General features: G+C 41.2%; 1 protein-coding gene across 3 annotated transcripts in view; it reads left to right on the forward strand.

The window, feature by feature from the left end:
• SCFD1 (sec1 family domain containing 1) overlaps positions 1 to 26232 on the forward strand; it is a 122133-nt gene that overhangs the window by 45074 nt on the left and 50827 nt on the right. For all 3 annotated transcript variants that reach the window (XM_019488789.2, XM_059723016.1, XM_019488790.2), the window contains exons 14-15: positions 1154 to 1235; positions 20947 to 21043. In XM_019488789.2, coding sequence (XP_019344334.1) covers positions 1154 to 1235; positions 20947 to 21043 — 179 coding nt within the window. The remainder of the gene's footprint in view (positions 1 to 1153; positions 1236 to 20946; positions 21044 to 26232) is intronic.

Raw genomic sequence — 26232 nt, forward strand, 5'->3', positions numbered from 1 at the left:
GGCAAGAGGTGGACGAGCTGCCAAACTAGCAGCTCCCGAGCGAGTGGCACGCAGTGTTGGGAGCTGTCTCCCATCTCCCTGCACCCCCCAAACAAGCCATAGCTCAGTCCCGCACCTGCCTCACCCCAGCTGGGCAATGCTTGCCCCAGTTCTGCCCCAGCTCCTCTCCTTCACCACAGGGGGCCTTGATCTGCTGCTCCCTCTCCCTTTCCTTTCCCCCTCCCTCCTCCCCTTCCACCACACCAGACTTACCAACTGCACACAGCTCTTCAAGCTGCTGGGCTGGTATTGGAAATCAGATCAGTATCGGCCAATATGCCTCCTTAGAGATTGGCTATCGGTATCAGCCCCAAAAATCTCTATCATTGTACCCCTGCTGTTTTGAGATGACACATCTAAGGACAAATTATGTGAGTATTGTGCAAGGGTTGTTCAGCAAATAATAATTAAACTTGTTTTGTTTAAATTGAATGTGAATGAAACATGGATGCAGTTAAGTAAATTTCTAGTCATTTCATATTTTATGTCAAAAAGAAGAAACTCCCTTTTGTAAAAGGATATTTTTCACAATTCTAACCACCAGAAAGTATTTGTACAATAAGAGAAGACTGGACTCCTCATATTTTTATAGATTTTATCGATTGTTATGATTTATCTTTGTTGTAAAACAACATAAGAGATAAAATTAAGCATTTTAAGTTGATGAAAACCATATTTAATAGTGCTGACTGAAATATTGTCTGATTATTTAGATGCCTAAATACCAATTTAGGAGCCCAGCTTGAAAGAAAATTTTGACTTTGCTTTTTGTAAATCAATAAATGGCCTTAAAACTTTAAAGTGATAATTTTTATATGCTTTGTATAAGCACTACACATCTTTAATCTTTCTTTTTATTGCAGTTTTAAATTACTTATATTATGTATACAATACTTATTTTCTAGTAGTTGTTAAAATGTTCCAGATATGGAACTACTTATAATATAGTCAATGTGGGTAATTAATGTTTGAACAGAAGCCTTCTGCATTTCCTGTTTCCTTTCATTTTCAAGCTTTTATCTGGTTTCACATAGTTTGTCCACTAATTACATTTAATACCCAATTCAGCCTGAATGTACAACTTAGCAGGTTAGTTTGTATTTAATTTTTTCAGCTCTCTTCCAGAACTTCTTGAAAAGAAGAGGCTCATTGATCTTCATACAAATGTTGCAACTGCTGTTTTGGAACATATAAAGGTACTGCTATTTGTTACAAAAATTCAAATGCTCCGAAAACTTAGTCTGTCCCTTTCAAACCACAGTACTATTGACACTACTTGGATCTCAAGATTTATAGCTGAACAAATTAAGGTAGATCAGACAGTCATGGCTTCCAAAACTATTACCTTGGAACGTGTTACAGTGGATGATATCTGCTCTTGGAAAGTACAAAACACAACAGCCTTTAATTTTGGTTTATGTACGTGACAAATTAAATGTATCATGAAAATCTTAGGTCAGAATTGTTCACTGATTTATCTTGTTTATTTTTGATGGCTAGATGGTAGTGGTGACTGTTTAGTGTGGGAATCTATCTTCAATAATATGAAAGCTTCAGGTAAATTAAGATTGTCAGTATTTATTAATGACATAAATATTTTCTTTTAAATATATAAAGAACTTATCTCTGAAGGCACAATTAAAAGTGCCTCCCATGAGATGTTCTATCAGAGGAAGCCCAATTGGAGATGCTTCTGCAGAATGAAGAAATTCAGTACCAGGACACAAAAGAGGCCAAACATTTCTACTGGTGATCAGCGCCCCTGCATTATTTTATATTGTCACTTAGCTAGCTTGTGCCATGTTCACATACACTTAGATCTCTCAGTTGGATTAACATTAGGCATCATGCTTGATGGAAAGACATCTAAGCTAGACCATATAAAATGCTGAGGGACGGGGATGTCCATTTCTGTCTGTTTTTAAGTGTAAAGTAGAGGCACCGGAGGTCTTCTGTAGCCTTCACTCCCAAGTAAATGTTCTCATAGAGCTACCATGTTGCAATTCCTTTTGCTTTGTCATCTCTCTGAACTTGTGAGCTTTTTATTGTTGAGGTACAGTGATCTAGTTAGTTGAACCTAGGCCAAAGAAAGGTGTTCCCAATCAACTTAGCTTAGTGATTAGGGCATTTTCCTGGGAATGGAAATTGGAGGGAGCATTTTGGAGGAAGAGAGTATTGAACTACCTGAGTGAGTGTACTTATCACAATACTGCTTTATAAAAGGTTCATAGCATCACTACTTCTGTTCTCTATCAGCTCTGTTTTGTTTTTTTTTCCTGAAAGTGGCTGTAACTGCTGTGCTTTGTATGGCGCTTAGTAGGTATTTTTAGATGTGATCTGATTAGGCCCCAGATTTGTCCCCTCATGGGACTTAGGATGCCTAGTTTAGTTTGTGAATGCTGATCAGACTTAGGCATAAGAATTAATACTGAGCCAAACAGCTCAGTCAAGATGGCAGTAATTCTTGGCGTACCTAGTAGTAGAATTTTAGGCACCTAAATGATTTTAGTGCCAAAAATCAGGTGTTTCTCAAGTACTTCAGTGGTTAGGCATAATTCTTATGCATCTTATTCTTGGACTTAGATGCTTAAAATCTGCTGATATCCAATTTCAGGGGTCTCTAAGGCCACATCCACATGAGCATGGACATTTGTTTTCCCAGGGACACCTAGCGGTAGCACACCTTGTGTCACCATTAGTTGTCCCCAGGGAACACCTGTGCCACACGCCCTCTGGCATGCAGCAAGTTACCCTGGGTGGGGTATGGGAGGCTGGGGCCAGCACTAAACTGGCTCCAGCAGCCTTACTTGGGGTCCTGGGGGCCTCCCAGGGCTGCAGCAGCAATCCAGCCCCTCAGATCCTGGCCGACAACCAAAGTATGGATCCAGCCAGCCTGGCTCCGGTTTTGAGAGGCACACACTGCCACTGCATGTGCCGCTCCTCCTTTTGTGCAGGTTTTTTTTGACACCTGGATATCCAGAGGTCAAAAAAAACCCCACCCCGCACTGCTCCCTTGCACCACGGAGAACACCTGAATGTGTGGTATGTGGTGCTGCAAATGAGTCTGTGGCATCACATACTACATGGCTGTGCTCTTCTGGACACGGCCTCAATGCGCATAAGAGTATTCACTCTTATGGTGGACTATGGGTTTTATTGTGATATTTCTGCATTTACTGTGTTCATGTTATAATATCGCATGACTCAGTTTACTTCGTTAGCCTGCATGCAGAGAATGAAGGGTTAAGTTCCAGGGCTGTCTGTGTGCAGGACAAAACAAAATGGACCTTTAGCATCAATAGTCTTGAATCATTTTGTTGACATGCCAAATTATAGTGAGATGCCCAACACCCAGGTAATGTGCAGAGGAGATGAACATAACAATGGAAGAGCCGGCTGGGGATGAAGCAGCCTGTCCCAAAAGAGTCTGGGAACTGAGAGACGTGGAGGAGTTGGAGAGACTGGAAAGGGAACAGCTAAATATCTTTGCGGGGTGCTAACGGCTGTGCAGGCTGGACTTGGTACAGAGGGGAGTGGCTGGCCTTTGCTCCAACAAATGCCTTTACTGAAGAAACTGTCTGCTTTGCTGCTTGGAACTTTGGGTTGCACTCAATCTCCCCAACAAGAGGCAAAGTTTCTCTCCTGGGAGCAGATTTATCATATTTATCCAGATCCAAGATAACTTTGAATTTAAGACAACCCTCCCCTAGTAATTACATTCCCATACATGGAAAATTATACAATTGTTATAATTTTCCATGTATAGGATCTAATTATTGGGGAGTTACCTTAAATTTTGTCCCCAGTCATGGTAGAGGCAGGCAGCCTTGCACTTGTATATTGCTCTCCCATCACTTAAGTGTCTGTGCCCCTGCTACCTGTCCCCCATCCCTCCTCCCACTTGCCTCCACCTGCACTGCTGCCACCTGTTCCCCACCCCACCCACCATCCAATCCCCAACCTGTGCTGCTGCCCAGTCAGCAAAATGCAGGTTGCTGCCATATTGCCTGACCCAAGCTTCAGCAGCAGTGCACGTCAGGAGATGGGAAAGCAGGACCTCTAGGTTCCTGAGGCTCACTGAAAGTCAATAGCACTTAAGCACCTAAATTTCTTAGTTGCCGTATTTACTCACATACCACACATACTTTTCCCCCAATAATCAGGCCTCCAAAAGCAAAGTGCGTGTCTTAACCAGACAAGCTGATTTTTTTTTTTGTCAGAATAAAACAGTAGTTCTCAACCCTTTTTAGACTCACCCCTCCTTAAACTTAAGGCACCCTTGGAAAATGGCATTCTTTGATTACAGAAAAATAATAGTGCAACTCTTCTGTTCTAAAGAATTCAGAAAGACCACAACAGGGCAGAATGTTTTTAACACAATTAATTCCTAGGTGAAATTTCTGGATTTATTTTATGAATTATGTTAGCATGCCTGTCAGTGCTAACAGTCTATGCTACCCCATGGCACCCTTGAAAGAATCACAAGGCACCGCAGGGTGCAGCAGAACCCTAATTGAGAATCACTAGAACAGAAGCATAAGGATGTTGTGTTGCAGGATGGTTACCAGCTTCTCTATCATCCAGCAAATAGGAGGGGTGGAGTTCTATGCTGAGCCATTCAGAGCCACCCTGAACTTGCCAGGTGTTAGAAAAGCTTGCAGCTGTTGTACAACACAGCCTCTACATGAAAAGGCCACCTCTAGGCTATAACTCCTGGAAAAATCTTTTTTTTCCCTGCATTCTGCCTTCCAAAAACAAGGCCTGTCTTATTTTGGCGTCTGTGGAAAGTGAGAAAATACAGTGCTTCAGAAAAATGTATCCCCATGCCATTGTGCAGGATCAGAAGTAGTGGTATGTTTTGAGGCGTACTTCGGTGGATTTGAAAGCACTCTATTAATTAAATCTACATTGATACCATATTTTCCTGCATGCTTCAGACACCTTTTTCCCAAAAATCAGCTGCTAGCAATTGGGATGCACGTTTTAAGCAAGGAAATGCATTAATAACAGCTTCTGCATCACAAGTCTACCAGGGGCAAGATAAAGTAACACTACATATACTGCACAGGGTCAGCACAGTGAATTTTTGGCTAGGGGGGACCTTCATGCTAACTGTGATACCAATGTGTAGTGTTATTGTGGTTATTACTAAATTATTCTAAAATTCTGAAAACTCTATATACTGGTCTCTTCCATGTATTTCGATTCAGTTACCGTGGGATCCAATGTATAGTTTCTTGCAATAGTTGGCATGGAGTTTTGCGTGCCAACTTTCATACGTGGTAGTTGAAAGGTAGTGCAGTAGCTCCATAGAAAATAATGGCATTTGGCAGTGTTGACATCTTTCATGATGCCTGACCTGTAACCTCCCTTTTTTTAGGGAGGATAATTGAGAAAGTGGTGGCAGGCCAAGTCCAGAAGCATTTTACAGCTAATTCTTTGGACATCAGCCAGGTTTTTAGAGCAGGATATGGAATGGAAATAACATTTGTCTTGATTGACTGATTATCTTCTTATGGCATTGGACATATGTTCCTCTTAATTCTGCAGTAGGTGTTATTGAAACATTTTCGTGTGACTTAGGCAGTTTCTCCCACTTCTGCCTAGAGTAGTCAGTCTTTCTGCTGTTGGAATGTTCCCAGAGAGTGATGAATGACTGTTTTTCCTTGTAGATAATTCTCAGTTGTGGGGATCCAAAGGGATTGGTCTACTTAGAATCTTATTTTGTATTGAGCAGCTGCTGGAGAACATCAGAAGACAGGAACATAGTGACATCCATGTGCTGATATTTCTTTCCATGTTTCCCTTTTCATTGGATCTGGAAGGAACCATCTCTTTGCTGTCCAGGCATTTGTCAGAGAGATATTTAACCGCTTTAAACCTATCCCAGAAAAGAAGGCAATACAGATTGACTGATCGAGTTTAAACTGGGTGACGTTGACCAGTATAAGACTTGCCTGTAATTGCCAGTTGCATTTTCCTATAATTTTTCCACTGGCAGTGTCTTTCTACTTTCTGTCCTTATAAAGCTGTGGAATATTAGAGAGGAGGAGGGTGGTGAGACAGCTCCTTTGGTAATGTTTTTGACCTAATACAAAAAACTCTCAATGCACCTACTATGCTGATAGTCTCTTTTATAATTAGTAAAATAATCCAGGAAATGACAAAAAGACTTCTGAGAAGGGTAGAAGGAGACAGCTTTTAAGGGTTTTGTTTTGTGGGGGGGTTTTATCAGTGTACCCTATTACCAGTTCAGTGAGGGAATTCAGCACGTTAATCTGTGTTCCTTTCAGCTGGCTGTGCGTTTTCATCTTTAAGGTTGGGTAAAATGATATTTATGTTTTAAATAGAATCGTCTACCTTGTACATGGAGCTTGTTTCAACTGCAGTAAATATGTAAACATTGTTCTTGACCTCACTTATGAAAATCTGTGCAAAGAGTCTCCTGTGTACCAACTGTAATATTAGATTATGTTTATTAGTATACGGCCTTTAATTTTTATAATATAAACCAGTCTGATTATGATGTCTGGTTTACAGCTGCTTTCCGTATGGCTTTGGATCATTTTCTAAAACTCTGCAAGAGGAAACCAGAAATTAATCACCTACTCAGGGGTCCTGGCAGTTTTTTGGCATTATCCAAATGTTCAGTGAAAATTTGGAAAGAACATACCAAATTTTCTCAAAGTGGACTAGCAAATATTTATTGCTAAAGCTTTGAACAAATGAATACTTGTTTTACATAGATTGTTTTTGCTTTTTAGAGGCTGATAATTTAGGGAATTTATCTGAAAGTCAGACCTTGGAAAAAGAATGCTCTGCATTTCAAAACTTGTCTAAAACTATCCCAACCATGCAGTTAGTCCAAAAAAAGATATCACCCACAAAAAATCCTTGCCTCTCTAGACAATTTCAGAATAAAATTATGGGTATTCTCTTAGCATTCTTAGAATTTTAAGTAATGCTTATTTTTACCTATGCATGATAATATGAATGTATATTATTCTGATTACTAGAATATACTAAATTGTTAAATTTAAAAAATAAAATTCATAATATTTTCCTAATGTATTAATGTGAAATTAAAATATACAAATATAAATTTGACATTCTTACATGTTCTTCATATAAGCTTGTGTAGAAATTTCTGTCAAACTTTTATGAAAAATTCACATGTGGATTGATAGCAGGACATGATCCTTAGTCTGTAAGATTATTCCACTCCTTTCTAACTATATTATTTAAGTTAGATTACATTTTTGTTTTCTCACCCACTAACTAAAAAAGTAAGTCATTAAAACCTCTTAAATGTGTTAGTGATTTGAGTACATGTATATGGGATAACCAGCATCAGCTCATTGAAGTCCGGCAAGTGATTTTCTTTTGTTGCCCTGGCAATATATCATTATTCACTGATATTTCTATAAAGTCCCATGGAAAGGAGGCAGAATGCTTTGTTACTCTCATCCCTTTCCCAAAGAAAATTCCTTTTCTTGTTGACATATTCCTCCTGAGCATTTTTGATTCCACAAAAAGAGCTGCTATTACCAGTTGCCTTCTTTCATAGTGTCTCTAGGATTCTTCTTTGATTTTCTTTTTTTCCTTTAAAATCTTCTGTTCTAAAAGGGTGAGTTTTTTGTGGAAGTACTTAGAAGACGGCTGGGGATTCTGCTAACCTAAAGATAAATCCCAAGTCTTTCATGGTTGACTCCCACTGCCAAAATCAAACAACTCCTGCTCCCACCTCGTATTTAATTTTTTTTAAAAAAAAAAGAGGAATTTTGCTCTTGGTTTGGAGTATCGTACACAAGAAGTTTCTCCTAGAGGAGGAGTTCCAGCTGACTGGCATCTTGCTCCTTAAAATGGCTTTTGTCATAGTCTCCATGAATTTTAAATAATGAAGCACAGTAATCTGAATTCTGCAGATAAAATTTACATACAAATAATGTGTCTGAGTTTGCAGTCAATAACAATTATTAAATTGCATTATTATAGCTGTAAATCATGCCAATCCTTCGTTGCATATGAGAGGGAGAGAGCGCGACAATGCAAATATAAATTAACCATGAGAAGGCTTACCTATGTTCCAATCTGAGTATTCTCGGATACAAACTGTTTATTAAAGCAACCTTTGTCTTTTCTCTGATAATTAATAGATCTTAAAGTATTGACGGAGAGAAACACTTAAGCCCATCCTAGTTGAAATGCCTCTGTTTTTCTGTTTTCTTAAGGAACCTTATTTCTTGGATTTGTGGGGCGGGGGGGGGGTTAACTTTTCAGGATTTCAGTGTATCTTTTATAGAAAATCTCTGGGAAGTGATATGTCTGATGACATACTACAGCTCTGTCCAACTGGTGGCCCATGAGAATTTAAATTGTGGACCCTGGGTTCTTATGTGGCCGACAGTGTTTCTCCCCCTTCCCCTCCTTTCTTCCCTACTCTTAGCGTTCCAACTGCACAAGCAGCCAGGGTCTCTGAGCTCCTTCTTCCTCTAGCTTTCACATTCCTGTCCTAGGGACAGAGCAGGGCAGTGCAGCCTGCAGTGTTGGGCAAGCTTGTGGCCAGGGAGCTTAGGGCAAAGCAGGGTACCCGGTCCAGTAAGGGAATGCTCAGTGAAGTAAAAGGAGAACGTGGTGTGCCATGGCCCTTGCTAGTGCAGCTCCCAGCCATTTAGAAGTTGGACAACCCTGACTTACTATATAGCCTGCCTATTCACATGTAAAAAACTATGCACCAAAATAAATTTATAGAAAACATTCATAAAAAGTTAAAGAAAGACCAGGTCAAGCATCTTGTACCACGAAAAAAAATGGTTGATCATTTTAGTTTTCTGTTATGACAAAGGAAGTAATGAAAAAGAGAATAGTTTTCTTCAGTTAAAACTTAAATTGCTATTTGTCCAAGCAGGGCCATCCCTAGTGAGAGGTGAATCAGGGCGACCATCCCGGCCCCCGTGTTTTGGGGGGACCCGTGGACAGTGTCATACAAGCTCCTCTGCATGCTGCCAGCTTCGTACACTGTTGGCTCCGCGCTCCAACTGCTTGCCATCATCCCCCCCACCCCGCTCTGCGCTCCGGTCTCTCGCCACCCCCCCACACACACTCATGGGCTAATATGCCCTTGGCCCTGCACACCCCTAGGAACAGCTCTGTCTCTAAGTTACTTTCAATGGGCTCCCTGTCAGGAAGTAAATAAAATATATAAATATATGTATACATAAATACATACAATATATAAATATATATGAACATATTAAACTAAAGTGTTAAGAATTTTTGGCTGCTTTAACATTTACTTGTACATACAGGTTAGATATGAGAATCCTAAACTGATATATATATTTTTTATCTACTTAGTTTTTCTTGCCTTGTTCTCTCTCCAGTTTTTCAGACACTTTCTGACTTTGCATCTTTAACCTTTTTCTTTAATTTCTTTTTCACATATTTAATCAGATAGTCTTTCTGTCTAACATTTCCTTTTTTAGTTGTTTTAAAACTATTCAGAATTTATTAAGGAGCTATGTTGATTTTCGCTTCTTGGAGCTCCTTTTTTAGCCTGCTAGAAAATTTCCATAAGCTGATTTTGCTTGCTTTCTCATACTGCCTTCTTACAGGAGATTAATTTTCTTTTTAAGCTCTCTAATAGTTCTCTTGCCCTGACTTATTTTTTTTGGAATTAGACTGGGCATTCCACTTCAATCAGTAGCTCTTCCAAGGCAGAAAGAAGGAAAAGTTCTTAAGAATGCCCTATCTATGCTTCGCTGCCTAACCGCTATAATCTCCGGTTTAAATGGACGGGATGCCTCCTTAATGTTTTTTTTTTTATTTGTTAAGAAAAAAATAACCTTCATAAATACGTATTTTAGATTGAATTCACTAATTTCTTTGGGGCCAAATATATAGTTGAAAGAATATGAGGATTTGCAGATGAATTTCTTCTTGTATGTGCAAGTTGTGCCCTAGTTCTTGGTCTTAGAAACCTGAAAATAATGCTATACTTTAAAAATTCTTATTTACATAAAGTCTCAGCTTGTTATAATTATATATAACCTATAGTTTGTTTTTGCTTACAATATAGTTACGTAAGTGTACTACTGGTATAATAATTCAATATTTTGGTGCAGTCAGTCTCGGCCAAGATGCCGTGCAATATTAGCACTTTTAAGTGCACAAACACCTACACATAATTCACAAGATAATCTAAAGATTTCAAATGGGAATGCATAATGTCAAAAGCATTCTGACCTGTTTTGATATTTGTGTTCTTTGTAGCAGAAGAATTTTTCTATTTTTTTCTATAGTTAAAAATAAAACAAGCAAACTAAGAGCTGATATTTTCCAAAGGGTGCCTTGAGTCTAGTGAGGTTTAGAACTGCTGTTCTAGTGCTGTACCAAGATCACTAATATTGAATTAATAGAACTTCTGTTTAATAGGCCCCATACTGTTAGTGTTTTTAATATATGGATCCTTTAATGAAAATCTAAATAGATGACCTGAAAATCTAAATAGATAACAATATAGTTACTATATTAAGTTTGTTTTCTATGAAAGAAAAACATGCTGGATTTTATACTGAAATTGTACTACTTGGCAGTTTAATACCATTATCTCTGTTCAAAAAGATTTAATATTACAATATTTTTCTCTCTCCTGTATGCTAATTTTGCCCCTATATTCTCATCTGACCATGCCACAGAACATATTCAATTATCAGGAAATCTGACACACTCACATCCCAATTCCCAATTGAATGACGTAAAACAAAATTATATTTTTGATACAAATCACCCTAAACATAGCTCAGGGTTCAGTAGGTGGTCCTTGGCCACTCCCAGTAAGATCCATTTGTTTCTTTAGAGAATCTTCTGATAAAGTCTCGTGTGAACAGAAAAAAACACCCTATATTAGGAAATGGCCTCTTAACTAGAGGAAAATCATACATCTGGAAAATGGATAATTGGAAGAAACAATTTTTTAAAAAGAGAAAAAGCTGGCTACGTTAATAGCATCTGATCAAGTAAAGATGGCAATATAAAATTAGCTTTTAAAAACAATTGGCTCAGAAAAAAACATGCCTTCAAAGTCTGATAAATAGGAAAAGGTGTAAATCTTAGACAGTGCACTTGAACTATATAATGTTTGTTTTGAAATGTTCAATCATGTTATCCAGGAGTATCTTGATAATACAGTATGCAGCCATGGATGTTAAATGCTCTCTCATATAAACAAAATGTACAGTCCTGATTGTTCTTAGAATTCAGTCTTCTAAGATACCATATTTTGAATACTTTCAAACATTTTGAAAATAATTTAAAAATAATATTAAAACTAGGCAGTTGGCCAGTATTAAGCCCACCTACATTTCATCAACAAATATAAAGATGGTTTACTAAGCAAAATTAATAGGCTTTAGAAAAGCATAGCCAACCTTAAGTATTTGGAAGGTTGTTTGGGCATTTCAGAGCGAATAAACTAACCCAATCTATACTAACCCAGAAATGGGGAAAAAAAAGCCAAGACCTACCTAGATCAGTGGTTTTCAACCTGTGGTCCATAGATCCCTGGGGGCCCGCAGACTATGTCTAAGGGGTCTGTGAAAGATGACTATGATCAATCAAAATTGTGAATACTTACAATTCAGAGAGGTCTGCACCTCCATTCAAAACTTCCAAAGAGGTTCTCACCTCTTTCGAAATGTTTTAGGGTTCCGCAAATGAAAAAAAGTTGAAAGCCAGAAACCTAAATAATATATATCTGGGAATCAGATGGTATTTAACTGATGTCCGATTTTCAAAGTCAACCTTGCAGCATCAGAGACATCATATCAGAGACATATTTTTCTCTGATAATTAGACTGTACTATGTACAGTCTTCTCTCTCTTCTCCCTCACTTAGAAGAAATCCTCAAGAAGGATCACTGGGAATAAATTATTTGTGTAATCCTAGTTTAGCAAAACAAAATAGACCTATGAAAAACATATAAAGAACTTTCATGTGGAATTTACAAAAAAATTACCAATGTATTTATTTCCTAGATTTTTTTTCAGCTTTTTGAATACTTCATGTCAGTGCTTATTCATTTTTTCTTGCTGAATATGTCTGAACTTGTAAGAATAACTAATGGTAAACAAGAAAGATTAATTTGAACACAACCAAAAATAAGTAATAAAAGCAAGACCATATTCCTCAGTTTGCTGTTTGAATAATATCTGATATGCATATAAATATATATATTATTTGAAAATATGCTGTTTGAAGAATAATAATATCTCCATTTCTGCAATTTAAAACTGAAAATAGTTTTTTAAATACAGGTTGTCAAGTTTTCACTGAAATTATTGACAGTGTTATATACAAGGATAGTAAACTTTAAAAGTATAATTTTTGTGCTATGCATTGGTACAATCACCTTTTCGTGCCTGAATTAGTCATTTTAAAACTCCTTTTACAAGTGGAGCCTTACTCTGGGTGGAGAGGTTTGAGTAACACTGTTTCCAAGACAGTGACATGGATGCACAGTCTAAGCATTTCCTGAAGAGATAAAAGGAGGAAAACAAAATAAAAATTATATTATCAAAGCCACCATATAAATTTAAATGATTAAATAGAACAGCAGATTAAAGCCTGCAATTTCTAAAGAACTAGCAAAGCTGGTCAGGTGTTTCTGGCCTCATCTTAATTACCATCTGCATCACAATCTGCATATTCAATTCTGTTTGTTGTTGACAGTTGTCCTTGTGATCACAGAATTACTTATGGGTTGTCTGCACATGTGCAAATAGTGCACAAGATTGAGTGGATAGTGCTTGTTTTTCGTTAAGCATGACTTTGCTTCCTGTCAGTACTCCTGAGAACAATCAGTTCTTAGAAGAATGTCTCAGAAGGTTGATAGAGAGGTATAGGTTGTAGCTGTGTTGGTCTAAGGACATAGCCAGAAAGAGCACACTAGGCCTGCGCAAAGCGGCCAGTATTTGATTCGGATTCGGCCGATTCGGGGGACAATGATTCAATTTGGTGATTCGGATCGCTGTCCTGAATTGATTCAGCTGAAGCGGATTTGGAAGATTTGGTGCTGATTTGATGTGATTCGGCCATAGTCTATAATGGGGAATCACTAAAATACTTATAATTTTGTCTTTTTTTTTTGCAGATTTGGATGAAAACAGCAGGTATAGTAGCCCCTTCTAAGGGCATGAAGCCTGCCAGGTTTCAAAGAGATAGGTGTAGGGGTTTCTGTGAAAGTGTCCCTCAAACTGTTGAAAGCAAAACTCGTGTCACTTGTATGTGTTAACTGGGTTTCTGGTTGTAGCTGTGTTGGTCTAAGGAACAGGCAGGCAAGGTTCTTTGAGTATATGTGATATCTTTTATTAGACCAACTGAATAGTTGGAGAAATATATCTTGACAAGCTTTGGGGTTTAAAAACCCTTTGTCAAGCTGAGGAAGCATCTGCAGTTGGTGTGCATGCACTTCCTGGATGGAATAAATTGATCACTGGGCATTAAATGTTTGTCAAAGCAAATAAAAAAAGCTAATAGGTGTGGAATGAGGACTGGTGTCACTCAGTCCATCTGCAGGTGAAGCTTGGGGAACCCCAGCAGCAGGAGGTTCACCTTAAAGAACACCAGCTCCTCCACCAAACCAGGATCCAAGGAGGTGTGGTGGGGTATCACAATATCCCTATCAATGCTGAACACCCTTTCACTTGGGACACCGGTCAGTGGACAGGAGAGGTGTTCCCAGGCAACCTTGGCCAGATCCTGCCACATCTGGCTGCGGGTTGCCCAATAGGCAACGGCACCACATCCTCAGCAAGATAGGTAACCACCAAGGCCTCCACGCTACTTGCCGGATGGTGGGGTCTGGTGTCTCTGGACCCCACCATTGAAGTCAGGCCCTTGGCCAACATTGGCAGTGTCTGTGGTGAAGGAGATTGGCTGGTACTACGAGTGCTGGAACAGAACAGTGGATCCCCTTCTTCCGCTATGGGACATGGTGCAAGCGGCTGTCACCAGAGGTCCACATGCTGTAATATATTGGAAAGAAAGATGTATCCAATCCTTTCCAAGGAGACTAGGAAAAGAGTGAAGAGCCTGACTAGGAAGCCAGCCTGAAACCAATACCTTTCACACGCTGTTGCTTCCAGACAGACAGCTCACGAAAGGGACAAGAAAGGCTACACACAGTGCCTTATATGCTGTTGTTACATCCCTCTCCCAGAGCACTGTGATTGGAAGGGAGCTCAGGGAAAAATTAGTCACTGGCCAGCTACCGGTGTCAATATCAGATTCATAGATGTTTGCGTCGGAAGGGACCTCAGTAGATCATCAAGTCCGACCCCCTGCCCTGGGCAGGAAACAGCACTGGGGTTAGATGACCCCAGCCAGGTGCATGTCTAGCCTTCTCTTAAAGACCCCCAAGGTAGGGCAGAGCACCACGTCTCTTTCCAGATTATGGCAACCCTTACCGTAAAGAAGTTCTTCCAGGTGTCCAACCTAAATATACTCTCTGTCAGTTTGTGGCCACTGTTCCTAGTTACTCCAAGGGGTGCCTGGTAAACAGAGCATCTCCTATTCAAATCAGTCTTCCCCTTCCTCCTCCCCCCCTCCCTCTTCTCAGTTTCTGTTTCCCCACAAAACAGCCTTTTCCAATTCACCAAATCTTTTTCCGAAAGTTTTCCGAATCGATTTGGATGCGTTGAATCAATTCAGAGCTTTTTATGGGTCTCCTGATTTGATTTGGATTCAGTGATTCAGCCACCGAATTGGCTAAATCTTCTCCGAATCAAATCAGCGACCGACGCTTCACACACCACTACAGCACACACCAACTACAAATGTTTCGTCAGCCTGACGAGGGGTTCTCCCCCCCCCCCGTATACCTGAAAGCTTGCTAAAAAGAAATTTTCCGACTATTTGAGTTGGTCTAATAAAAGATATCAGATTTACCCTCAGAAGGTATACCTGGAAAATGTATCAGAAATTGTTTTTAGTATCTATGCTACTGAGGAGCCTACATGAAATTTAATTTGTTTTTTTCCATCCAGTTCCCAATAGATAAGTATCAGAATCACAAAAATACCACACTAATTTACACCCTTGTTGGCAGTCTTGACAGGCCATGTATTGACTAGGAATGAAACTACCTTCCCACCTATAAATATCTGACTCTCCCTCCTCCCCTCTAGATTCATGCTAGAGATGCATTCAAAGAGAGTATAGGAAAGTCTACAGTGCTACCATTTAAGCATTCTCTGTTTTGTGCTAAAATAAAGGACTTCAGTCTCTAGCACTTTCAATCTTCTATTAGAACTAAATTGACATAAAAATAGTCCTTGGCAGAGGTTTTTGGAATGGAATATACATGTAGTGTTGATGTTCAACTCAAAGTGTAACACAAGTACTTTTAAAAGGTCATTGACCAGTGTGTTTGCTTTTCTGTAATCAGTCTGCTTTTACTTATCATCTTGCCAAATGCGTTAATTTTTTCCTAAATTAAAAGAAGAATTTATGTTCTTTGTGTTCAAAATGAGTTGACAAATGTAACTATAGTCTTACCATTAAAAACGCGTGTTGGATAATTGAAACTATATGAATACTATTTTATAAAAAGAAAGTTGAGTATTAACCAAGTACTCTAGTGAATTATCCCATAATGGGATTTGTTGGGGGGGAGGCAGGGGTTGGGTTTTTTTTACATTTTACAGTAATATGAGTCCTATCTGAATAAATGTATGTCTTGACGGCCAGCTAACATAGTATTCTTGCCACCAAATTCAATATACCTTATTAAGACAAAGCTTTCAAATCAGTGGCACTGTTTCTATTTGTTAGTTTCCCCTTTTAAGCTTATGTGAAATTTAGATCCCCATAGCAATCTATAAATATAGCTAAACATAAGGAAATGGGCCCAATAGAATAGAAAAACTTCTGTGGTTTCAAATAATTCTTTCAACTTGGGTTCTTCCTTTCTTGGACTCCTGTGGGTGACTGAAAGGAAAAGGAGACATTTTTCTTCCCTTAACTTGAGCAAAGCCAGTTGAATATCTCCCCAGCTCTCCCTCAGGTTCGTCCAGCCCAACAAGGAAGCAGGCAAAGGAAAATACAGAGCCTAATGCATTAGATCAGTCAGTTGTCAGGGAGCTGATGAGCAGCAAAGCAGGTAAGGTAGGGAAGCCACTGTTCACAGTGTTCCTGGCTCATAACAGAGTTACTCCCGTAGCTGCAGGGGAAAGTGTCAGAATACAGTTCACCCTTTTGCAGAGTGGTTCTCAACCTTTTCAGACTGAAGCCACCACTCCAAAACTTTTCAGAATTTAGTAGCACCTCATTTAAAAAAAAACCTGATATACCATTACCCAAATCCAAGACAACTTTGAATTTAAGGCACCCACCCCCCAATAATTAGATTCAGCACATGTAAAAATTATAAATGTATTATAATTTTTCATATATAGAGTCTAATTATTGGAGGTTGTCTTAAATTTCCTCATCCCTCCACTGCTGCAGCAGGGTAAACAGCAGCAGGGGGCAGTCCCCTTCCCCCTACTGATTGCCCCCTAACAGTGCCTGTCACCCTGGCACCTGCTCTTCTGCTACTTCCCCCTGCTGCCTCTGCCCCATCCTCCCCTCTCCCTCTCTCTGCAGCTTACCCTCTGGCTCTGGTTCCAACACAGAGCATGTGGTCACTCTGGCCCCAGCCTGGCCACACATTCAGTTGTTGCAGTAGCAGCAGCCCCTCTGGGCCAGGCCCCAATCCTGAAGTCAATCCAGAGCTGTAGCCACCACTACCACTACTGTATAGCTGGGCTGGGGACAAAGCCACCATGTGGCTGCCACTATGGAGCAGGCAGCAGCTGTAGCTTCAACTCTGAACCTGGTTCAGGGCCAGAATCAGAGCTGTAGTAACCACCTGCCCTCCCTTCTACGGTGTATTCAAATGGGGACAGGACCTACCCAGATTTCCATGGTAAAGAGAGACTGCCAATTAGCCCCTGGATCCAGCATATTGCTGGACTCTTCCCAGACCAATTGCTGGATGCTAACCTAGTGCCTAGATTTAGTAATCAATCCCTCCTCTTTGGATAGCACCCTTCTGTTGCCAGCTATTGAAGTTGCACATAGCACTGAAGTGGTAGCAGCCTGGTAGTAGGCTAAAACTTCTAGGTTCAAACCCCAGTGATGATTGATGCATGATGGAGATTTCAGTTGCTTATTAGTAGAACTTGGGGGGGGGTGTCTTTTTCACAAACTAAGAAATTCCATACAATTGTATTTTAAGACCATTATTTATGTGGAAAAGTCAAGCATTTGAAAGTTCAGAAGTAAAGGCTTACCTTGGCCCCTCTGTGCATATGCATTATCATACAGTCTTTAATTACTGTACATGAGCAGATACCATTTTTCCCTAGGATCCTTGCCTCATTCAGTACATATGATGAATGCACAGTTTTAAAGAGAAAATCTTCAAAATTTGGCCCATAGTGGTTATTTAAATATGTCTCCGTACCAATAGAAGCCACTTTTCCAACTTAAGTTTAATAACTTAATTCTGAAGTATTCTGTCTTAACTGTTAATGAATTCTTGTCATGCTTTCAGCAAAAGTAGCAATCTTAAGGCCAACCTTCATAAATTTAATGCAAGACTGCCAGCCCTTTCCCTGGGATCATGTCTTCCTGTATTTAGGAACTTATTATGTGTATCTGCATAGGTCATTTGACTAATTGTTTTGTTGGCAAACTTCTTTGAAGCATTTTGTAGATTTAACCTGATCTTTCTTGATGCCATTGTGCCATCATGATGTAGCACTACATATAATGATGTAGAACTAAGCTTTATCCAATTCCAGAACACAGTTCATATATTAAAATGTGTATATCTATATTTTTTCCACTTTAGTAATCGTTTGTCATTTGTTTTTCAGGATGTTTTATGTCCTGCACTTTAATATATTGAATCAAAATAATAAAATACACAATGTATTTTACTTTGTGTTTATATATGTATTTCTATGTTTGACTTAACATTGCCACTTCCAATATGAGCACTCAGTGCAAATATAGAATCATAGAAAATCAGGGTTGGAAGAGACCTCAGGAGGACATCTAGTCAAACCCCCTGCTCAAAGCAGGACCCTCCCCAGCTAAATCATGCCAGCCAAGGAAGCAGGTACCTGTCAATGGACATGTATCTGCTGAAATAACAAGATAAATATTTTGATAACACTTAAACAGTTTGTCGCAGGGCACCTCAGTGCCCTGCTCCTAGGGAGTGGAAACTGCCAGGGAGAGAGAGAGCGAGCCCAGCTGCGGGTTGCTGGGGCAACTAAGGAGAGCCAGCTGCCTGTAGGGGGCAGGGCCTGGCCCTTATAAAGCCCAGGGCTAAGGCCAGGCTGGCAGTTCCCTGCCAGCAGCCAGGGAGGCAGGAGTTCCTGGAGCTAGGAGGCGAGAATCACAGGAACCGCTCTAGCTGGGTGAAGGATGGCAGCTCGGAGAGGTTTGAGCACCATGGTTCTGCCAGGAGGCTTTATGTTTGAGTTATAGCCAGGAGGCTCGAGTTTATGTTCGGCTTTGATATTACACCGGTGGTTTGGGTGAGGCTATAGGGGTTGGAGGAGGCCTCATAGGGACCCACAGGGGGTGGGGCCCTAGCGCCAGTGAGGGCGCAGTATTCTCAGGGGGAACCCCAGTGGTATGGGAACCCCGGCACCAGTGAGGGCACAGCTTGCGGGGCGTAGACCCCAGCCCCAGAGAGGGGAGGCTTTGAGAAGCCCCAGCGCGGGCACGACGAGACCCAGAGAGGGGGCAGTGTTATGAGGAAGCCCAGTAGGGGCACAGCAAGCCCTAGAGAGCGGGCAATATTATTAGGAAGCCCAGTGCAGGCGCGGTGAGCCTCTGAAGAAGGGCTAGTGCTGCGACAAACCCCGGAGCAGGGTAGAGTGCTGCGGTTGCCCCGGCGAGAGGGGGTAGTGGCACAGTGAGCCCTGGGAGAAGGGGGTAGCAGAGCGGTGGGCCCGAGAGTCAGGGGGCGTTACCGAGAAGTCCCCAGAGTGGGCACAGAGAGCCCCAGATGGGGGGGCTGTATTTTAGAAGCCCGAGTTCGGGCAACGTTGTAGGAAAAGCCCCAGGAGGGGGCACTATTGTAAAGGCCCCAGACAGGGGGTGACACTATAGAGAAGGCCCCAGAACAGGGCAACATTACAGGGAGGCCCCGAGTGGGCTCAGAGAGCCCAAGAGAGGGCAGTACAGCAGGGGAGGCCCCAGAGAGCGGGTGAGAGTACGTAGAGGAGGCCCGAGAGACGGGCAGTATATATATAGAGAGACATACCAGCGTCTATCCCATCAGCAAGGCTTGGGGCGTGGTATTAGGGGTTGGTAGGAGCCACGCATAGCCCATAAGGCTAGGGTGCATGGGGAGCACCCATGATAGCGGGAGACCCCGGGTGGGTTCCGGGAACACACGGGGACAGAGGTCCCAGCTAACCGTGCCCAGGGAGCCGTAAGGCAGCCTCCCAACTTTACCTCAACATCAAAGACGTGGCGGGCGAGAATTTGAGGGTGCCCTTGGGCTGACTTGGCACAGTGAGGGGGCCATAAGGAGATCACGGCCCTCCTGGCAGACCCCGCCGTGACACAGTTATAGAATCAAGTGAAGTTAAACTTGTTGTTAAATATTTACCAGTTATGTATAAATGAACCAGTTCCCAAGACCTTCACAATTTTGACTGGGAAAAATTAGCATTTTGACTAAGGGCTTGGACAAACATAACATTTAATAAAATCAAAGAAAAGTAGGGCTGGAAGGGAGGTCATCTAGTCCTACCCCCTGCTCAAAGCAGGACCACCCACAACTATATCATCCCAGCCAAAGCTTTGTCTAGCCAGGTCTTAAAAATCTCCAAGGATGAAGATTCCTCGGCCTCTCTGGGTAGCCTGTTCCACTGCTCTATTACCCTCAGTGAACAAGTTCTTCCTAATATCTAACCTAAACTTCCCTTGGTGCAACTTGAGACCATTGCTCCTTGTTCTGTCATCTGCTGCCACTGAGAACAGTTCAGCTCCAGCAGGCTCAAGGCTGCTATTACATCCCTCCTCAGTCTTCTTTTTTCTAGATTAAATAAGCCCAGTTCCCTCAGCCTCTCCTCAGAAGTCATGTGACCCAGGCCCCTCACCATTTTTGTTGCCCCCTACTGCACTCTTTCCAATTGGTCTACATCTTTTCTGTTGTGGGGTCCAAAACGACACAGTACTCCAGATGTGGCCTCACCAGTGCTAAATAGAGGGGAATAATAATCACTTCCTTCAATCTGCTGGCAACACTCCTACCAATTCAGTCCAGTATGCCGTTAGCCTTCTCAACAAGGGCACCCTGTTGGCTCATACTCAGCTTATTGTCCAGTGTAAGCCCCAGGTCCTTTTTTGCAACTTCACTTACCTCATTCTTCTGGCCTGGTGGTCTAGCAGACACCTACCACAGCATCACCCTTGTTGCTCTCCCCTCATATCCTAACCCAGAGACTTGCAACAGACCTATCTCCAGTTTCATACTGGAGCTCTGAGCAGTCATACAGCTTTTTTACATAAAGAGCAGCTCCTCCTCCTCTTCTGTCCTGCCTGTCCTTCCTGAACAGTTTATACCCATCCATGACTGCTGTAGTCATGTGAGCTATCCCACCAAGTTTGTTATTCCAGTCATATCATATAATCAGTTTACTACTATTATGAAGAGAAGCTTATCATAATGAAAATTTTTGGATGTGTCATGCTTAATCACGGTTGTATTTTCTCTTCAGTAAATAACAAAATTATATGAATTTATTAAAAGTACATTAACTCACTATATATCTATTAAAATAGAAGCATGTTATCACAATATTAACATTTTATTTTAACATTTATTCTTGAACCAGGCACGTAAGCTAGATGTGTATTTTGAATACGAGGAAAAAATAATGAGCAAGTCCACTCTGGATAAATCTCTTTTGGACATGATATCTGACCCAGATGGTGAGTACAGTAAATCTGAACTTGGTATAAACTTGCTTTCTGTTTGTTTGTGTGACATTAAAGTAGGGTCATAAAGTCTTTAATTTTGCAGTTAGCAGAGAGTGCATCTGTAAAGTACACTAGACTTGCTAGGAAAAGAGCTTATATTAGGTTTTAATAACAGCCAGGGGAAATCACTTTTTAAACTAAATAAATCCAAAATAATGACTGGAATTTTGCAGCTCCTATAAAATCCTTTTCTGGCTCAGTAAAAGAGTTTCTGAAGGGGCAGTTGTAAAGTATTTGCTTTAACTTTTTTGTGCCTCCAGTATAGTTTATTCTAATAATAAGCTGCTACATGGTGAAAACAATAATATTTTGCTGGAAGTACTAGGATTCTCATTTTGTGTAAAGTATGTATAGCTACTAGATAAATATGAGACAAGCAACCAAGCAATAAATTAAAAGAGCAAATGCACAGTAGATGATCATGCTAAGCAGAGTCTAGGAATAATAACAACTTATTCATGGTTGAACATGAGTATAGTTCACAGCCCTCCGTAGAGGTAGGTATTTATCAACCTATTTCCTTTAAACAGGTCTGAAAATTCACTTGACCTAATAAAGGTTTGGTTAACGATAGCCTTTATAACCATAGAGTTTTGTTCACAGTTAATATTTTCCTTGATAGTCTGTGGTATTTAATGCTACAAAATGCTGAAATAACTAGCTTGTTAAAAAGCAGTGAATGTCAAGTATATGGCTTCTAAAGCTGGCATGTGTTGCAAAATGGATAAGGAAGGAGACAAGCTGAAGGTTGAGAAAACAAAAGTAACAGAGAGCGTTTGATGGATCTGAATGATTTCAAGTCAGCTGGGCCTTATGAACTTCATCCCAGAGTACTGAAGGAACTGGCAAAGGAGATCTTGGAGCCCTTGGCAATGATATCCATGAAGTCAAAAGAGATGGGCAAGATACCAGAGGACAAGAAAAGGGCCAGTGGTAATGCTCCTTTTAAAAAAAAAAAAAGTCAAAAAGACTAGTTAGCCTCACCTCAATATGTGTGAAATTACTGGAGCATATCATAAGGAAGCCCATTTGCAAGCACTTGGAGAAGGAAGGGATGATCAGGAGCACCCAGCATGGATTTACTATGAACAAATTTTGCCAAACAAATTTTATCTCCTTCTTTGACAGAGTAACTACTTGGGTGGATGAAGGAAATGCAGTAAATGTAGTGTATCTGGATTTCATTAAGGCTTTTGACAAATTCCACATGACTATCTCATAAACAAGTCAGAGAAATGTGGGCTAGACAAAACTATCATAAGGTGTATAGATAACTGTCTCAATGGCTACAAACAAAGAGTAATTATATATGGAGCCATGTTGGAATGGCAGGAGGTTTCATGTGGAGTCCAGCAGGCTTCTGTCCTGGGCCCAGTTCTGTTCAACATGCTTATTAATTTTTTGGATGCTGGAATAGAGAGCTTGTCAAGCAAATTTGCAGACAGTACTAAACTGGAAGAGATTGTGAATATACTGAAGGATGGGGACACAATTCAGAAGGATCTTAACAGTTTGGAAGACTGGGCTGGAGCTCATAGAATGAAGTTCAGTGTGAGCAAATGTAAGGTGCTACACTTGGGAAGAATAATTAGAAACACAAATACAAAATAGGTGACAACTGGCTGGATGCCAGTACTACAGGGTACTAAAGAAGCACTGAGTGTTGACAGAAGCCAAATGTTGTGATTTGATAAGACGTGTACCCATATTCCTGCTGGGTCTAAAATCTGGAGAGTTCTGAGCCTCTAGAGCAAGGGTGGGCAAAATATGGCCCGCGGGCCAGATCTGACCCCGAAAGGGACTTTGTCTGGGCCAAGTTGGATCCCTTGGTTCTACCTGGCCCCAGGTGCTGTGTGGCCCATGGTGTATCCTGCTTCCCCTTGGACACACAGCTGGACTGCCTTTCTAGGCAGCCCAGGTGGTGGCAGTTCCTTCTGGCTGCTGCTGTTGGCCCCAGCCCTATACTGGCAGGGACCCACGTGTGCAGCCCCAAGGCATGTCCCTCCACGCCCCCCCCCCCCCCCAGCCCCACACCCACTCCAGATTCAGCCCTGCAGAATGGACCAGCTCTGGACCAGCCAGAACCTCCACGTACAGCCCCGACCCAACCCATCCCATTCCTGCTCCACGCTCGCCTGCCCATGCTGAGCAGCGGCAGCAGCTGGGCAGAAGCTGCTGCTCAGTATGGGGAAAAGTGGCCCCTCCCCTTCACCACTGCTGGGCCCTTCTTGCTACAACCATCAGGAGCCTGTACCTGAACTGCCCTCTGCACTGCCACCACTGCAATGTAGGCAGCGATGACAGCAACAGGGGGCAGCCCAGGTGCAGGCTCTAGATGGCTGCAGCAAAAAGGGCCCTGCAGTGGCATGGAGGGGGGGGGAAGGCAGTGCTTTTCCCCTGGGCCCAACAACAGCTTTTGTCTAGCTGATGCTGCTGCTCAGCTTGGGCAGGTGGTCCACACCAGGTGCGGGGTGGTCCGGGGTTGGGGCTGTCCATGTGGGTTTCAGCTGGTCTGCTCCACCAAGCCAAGTACAGGGCTGATGTCGGGCGGGCTGGTCAGAGCTATGCATGCTGTTCCCCACCAGTACCATGGGGCTGGGACCAGTGGCAGCCAGAAGAAGCCACCACTGACACCTGGGCTGTCTAGGAAGACGGGCTGAGGTCAGGTCTGTGGCTCTACGTTGTTGGTGGTAGCGGGGAGGAGCCACAGGATGCATGGGCTTCAGACTGCTGTGAGGACAGGGAGTTGTGACCAGCCCTCTGCAGCTCCCCAGAACTGCCTATGTGGCCCATGGGCCGAAATAATTGCCTACCTTAGAGGGTCTTGCCCCTCCACTCAGTGTCAGACTGATTCCCACATATGGGGTCAGGGAGAAGTTTTTCCCCATGGTCAGATTAGTACAGACTGCATGGGGATTTGCCTTCCTGTGCAGGAAAGGGTGTGGTCGTCTTCCTGGCCATCATTGTCCCCCTGCTTTAGCTATGGCAGATTAGGGTACAACAGGTTTACCTGTGTAGTTTTAGTAAAAGGTTAGACAAGGATTTGGATGAGCATGACCCTCAAGCAGGGTATTGGATTAGGTGACCTCCAGAGGTCCCTTCCAGCCCTACTTTTTATGATTCTAAATTAGGACTTCTTAGCCTGTGTAAAACTGAGCAGGTTCCTATTGAGTACAAGCCTAGCCCCAATAAATAATGTATATATGTTGTAATTATTCTTCTAGCAACTTTAGTGACTGATGGCAGTAACTGTGATCCTAGTCTGTAAAAAAACTCCCTGTCTGATTAGGGTCATTACTAAATTAGAGGAGCTGCTGTCCTTTCTTTATTGCAGTGGTTCATCAGTACTCCCACTGCCTGCCTGTTTTGCAGAATAACAGTTTTCTTCTGGGGCCACCAAATTAAGTTGTCTCTGAATGTTCACCATTTCTTTTTTCTCAACAGAGTCAAAGTTATATAAGGAATTGAGTGTTTTATGATATTGCACCAGAAGTTCTAGTTTACCACATAATGAATTTACAGGAAATTACATCTGTAATGCAAGCAAAGCCATAATAGGTATTCTAACATCCACTTAAAGGTAGTGATATAATCACAAAGTTCTTTCAATTTTTCTTACATTTTGGCAAGACAAAATACAAAGAACCTTTTTATACTACTGTGTGGTACTTTCACAGGAGGTGCTGGAATTATTTTTTTCTGGACACAGTAAATTATTCTTCATAAAGAAACAGATGCACTTAATCTGTCAGACTCCAACTGATTTGAGAGAATGAATGTAATGAATGGCAAAGTATTGAAGTCAATAATTTATAGTTTGAATAGTTAGGAACCAAATGAGGTCAGTTATGCTTAAACACTCTTAATATATGTATGTTGAAACCAGTTTGACAGTTAATACAGGTTCAACTTGAAAATTATTTTCATTTTTCTAAGGCTAACATTTATTACTAGTTTCTGACGCTCTAGATCACTGTAATTACGCTGACTTTTTAAAGCTAATTTTATAATGCCCTTTTTTGTATTTCCCCTATTAAGATAAAGATAATCATAAATAATCATGACAACACTTACCAAGGAATGAATTTGTAACTGCTGTCTAGCTCAACATTAATTCACCCATGAGCAAGAGCAGCTATTAGGTTCAATCAACCCACTCAAAGGTCATGGTTGCTATATTCTATAATAAAAGTAAATACATATAATGTTACATACTTATTATATCCTTAGTTCAGAAAAGTTGGATAATACTAAACAAGCTTGGTGGGTTTTGTGCAATATTGAAATAGAAATTTGGAGATGACTTTTAAAAGTTAATGTTTTTTCAGTTCTTAATTAAATTGTATAAGCATTGGGCTAATTGTTTCCCCCCCCCCCCCATTTAGAAACCAATCAGAACTGTATAGTGTCCACAGTCTTGCATCATACTATAATTACTAAATATAATACTATGGTACAGCATCAGTTTGATAGCAGTTAGATTTCCACATTAATGTGTAGTGATAGTTCCTGTCATTTTAGAGGAATGTTTTTCATCAATTAAGAGAATAGTATATGGTCCCTTTCTGATTGATAAGAATGGCCTTGAGACTGAATAGAGCCCAAGTTGTGTTCAAATTGATTGTAATACACCATTGTTATTGTTGAAATGTTGCTTGCAGAGACAATTAAGTTTGCTATCCAAATAGGTAAGTGTAATTTTGTCAGTGGATTGGATATTTTTTATAGTCACCTTTTCTGAGATAAAGCAGCTAAGATCTGCATTTTGTCCTTATGCTTCCATGTCTGTCCATCTGTATTCATCTATTTTTTCTGGTACTACATTTAGATTATAATTTCTGGGGGTAGAAGCTATCTTCTTGTTATATATGTGTTAAGCTCTAAAAACAATGAGTAATCAATGGCTCACTGTCTAGTTCATGGCCAATGTCAAGTGCAGTGCCCCTGAGTCAGTCCTGGGGCTGGTATGGTTCAGTGTCTTTATCAACAACCTAGAAGATGGAATGAGTTCACCCTCAGCAACTTTGCAGATGACACCAAGCTGTGGGGGAGTAGTAGATATGCTGGAGAGTAGGGCTAGGGTTGAGAGAGACAAATTGAGGAACGGACCAAAAGAAATCTCATGTGGTTCACTAAGGACA

The sequence above is a fragment of the Alligator mississippiensis genome, chromosome 2 (assembly GCF_030867095.1).
Source record: "Alligator mississippiensis isolate rAllMis1 chromosome 2, rAllMis1, whole genome shotgun sequence".
NCBI classification, from domain to species: Eukaryota; Metazoa; Chordata; order Crocodylia; family Alligatoridae; genus Alligator; species Alligator mississippiensis.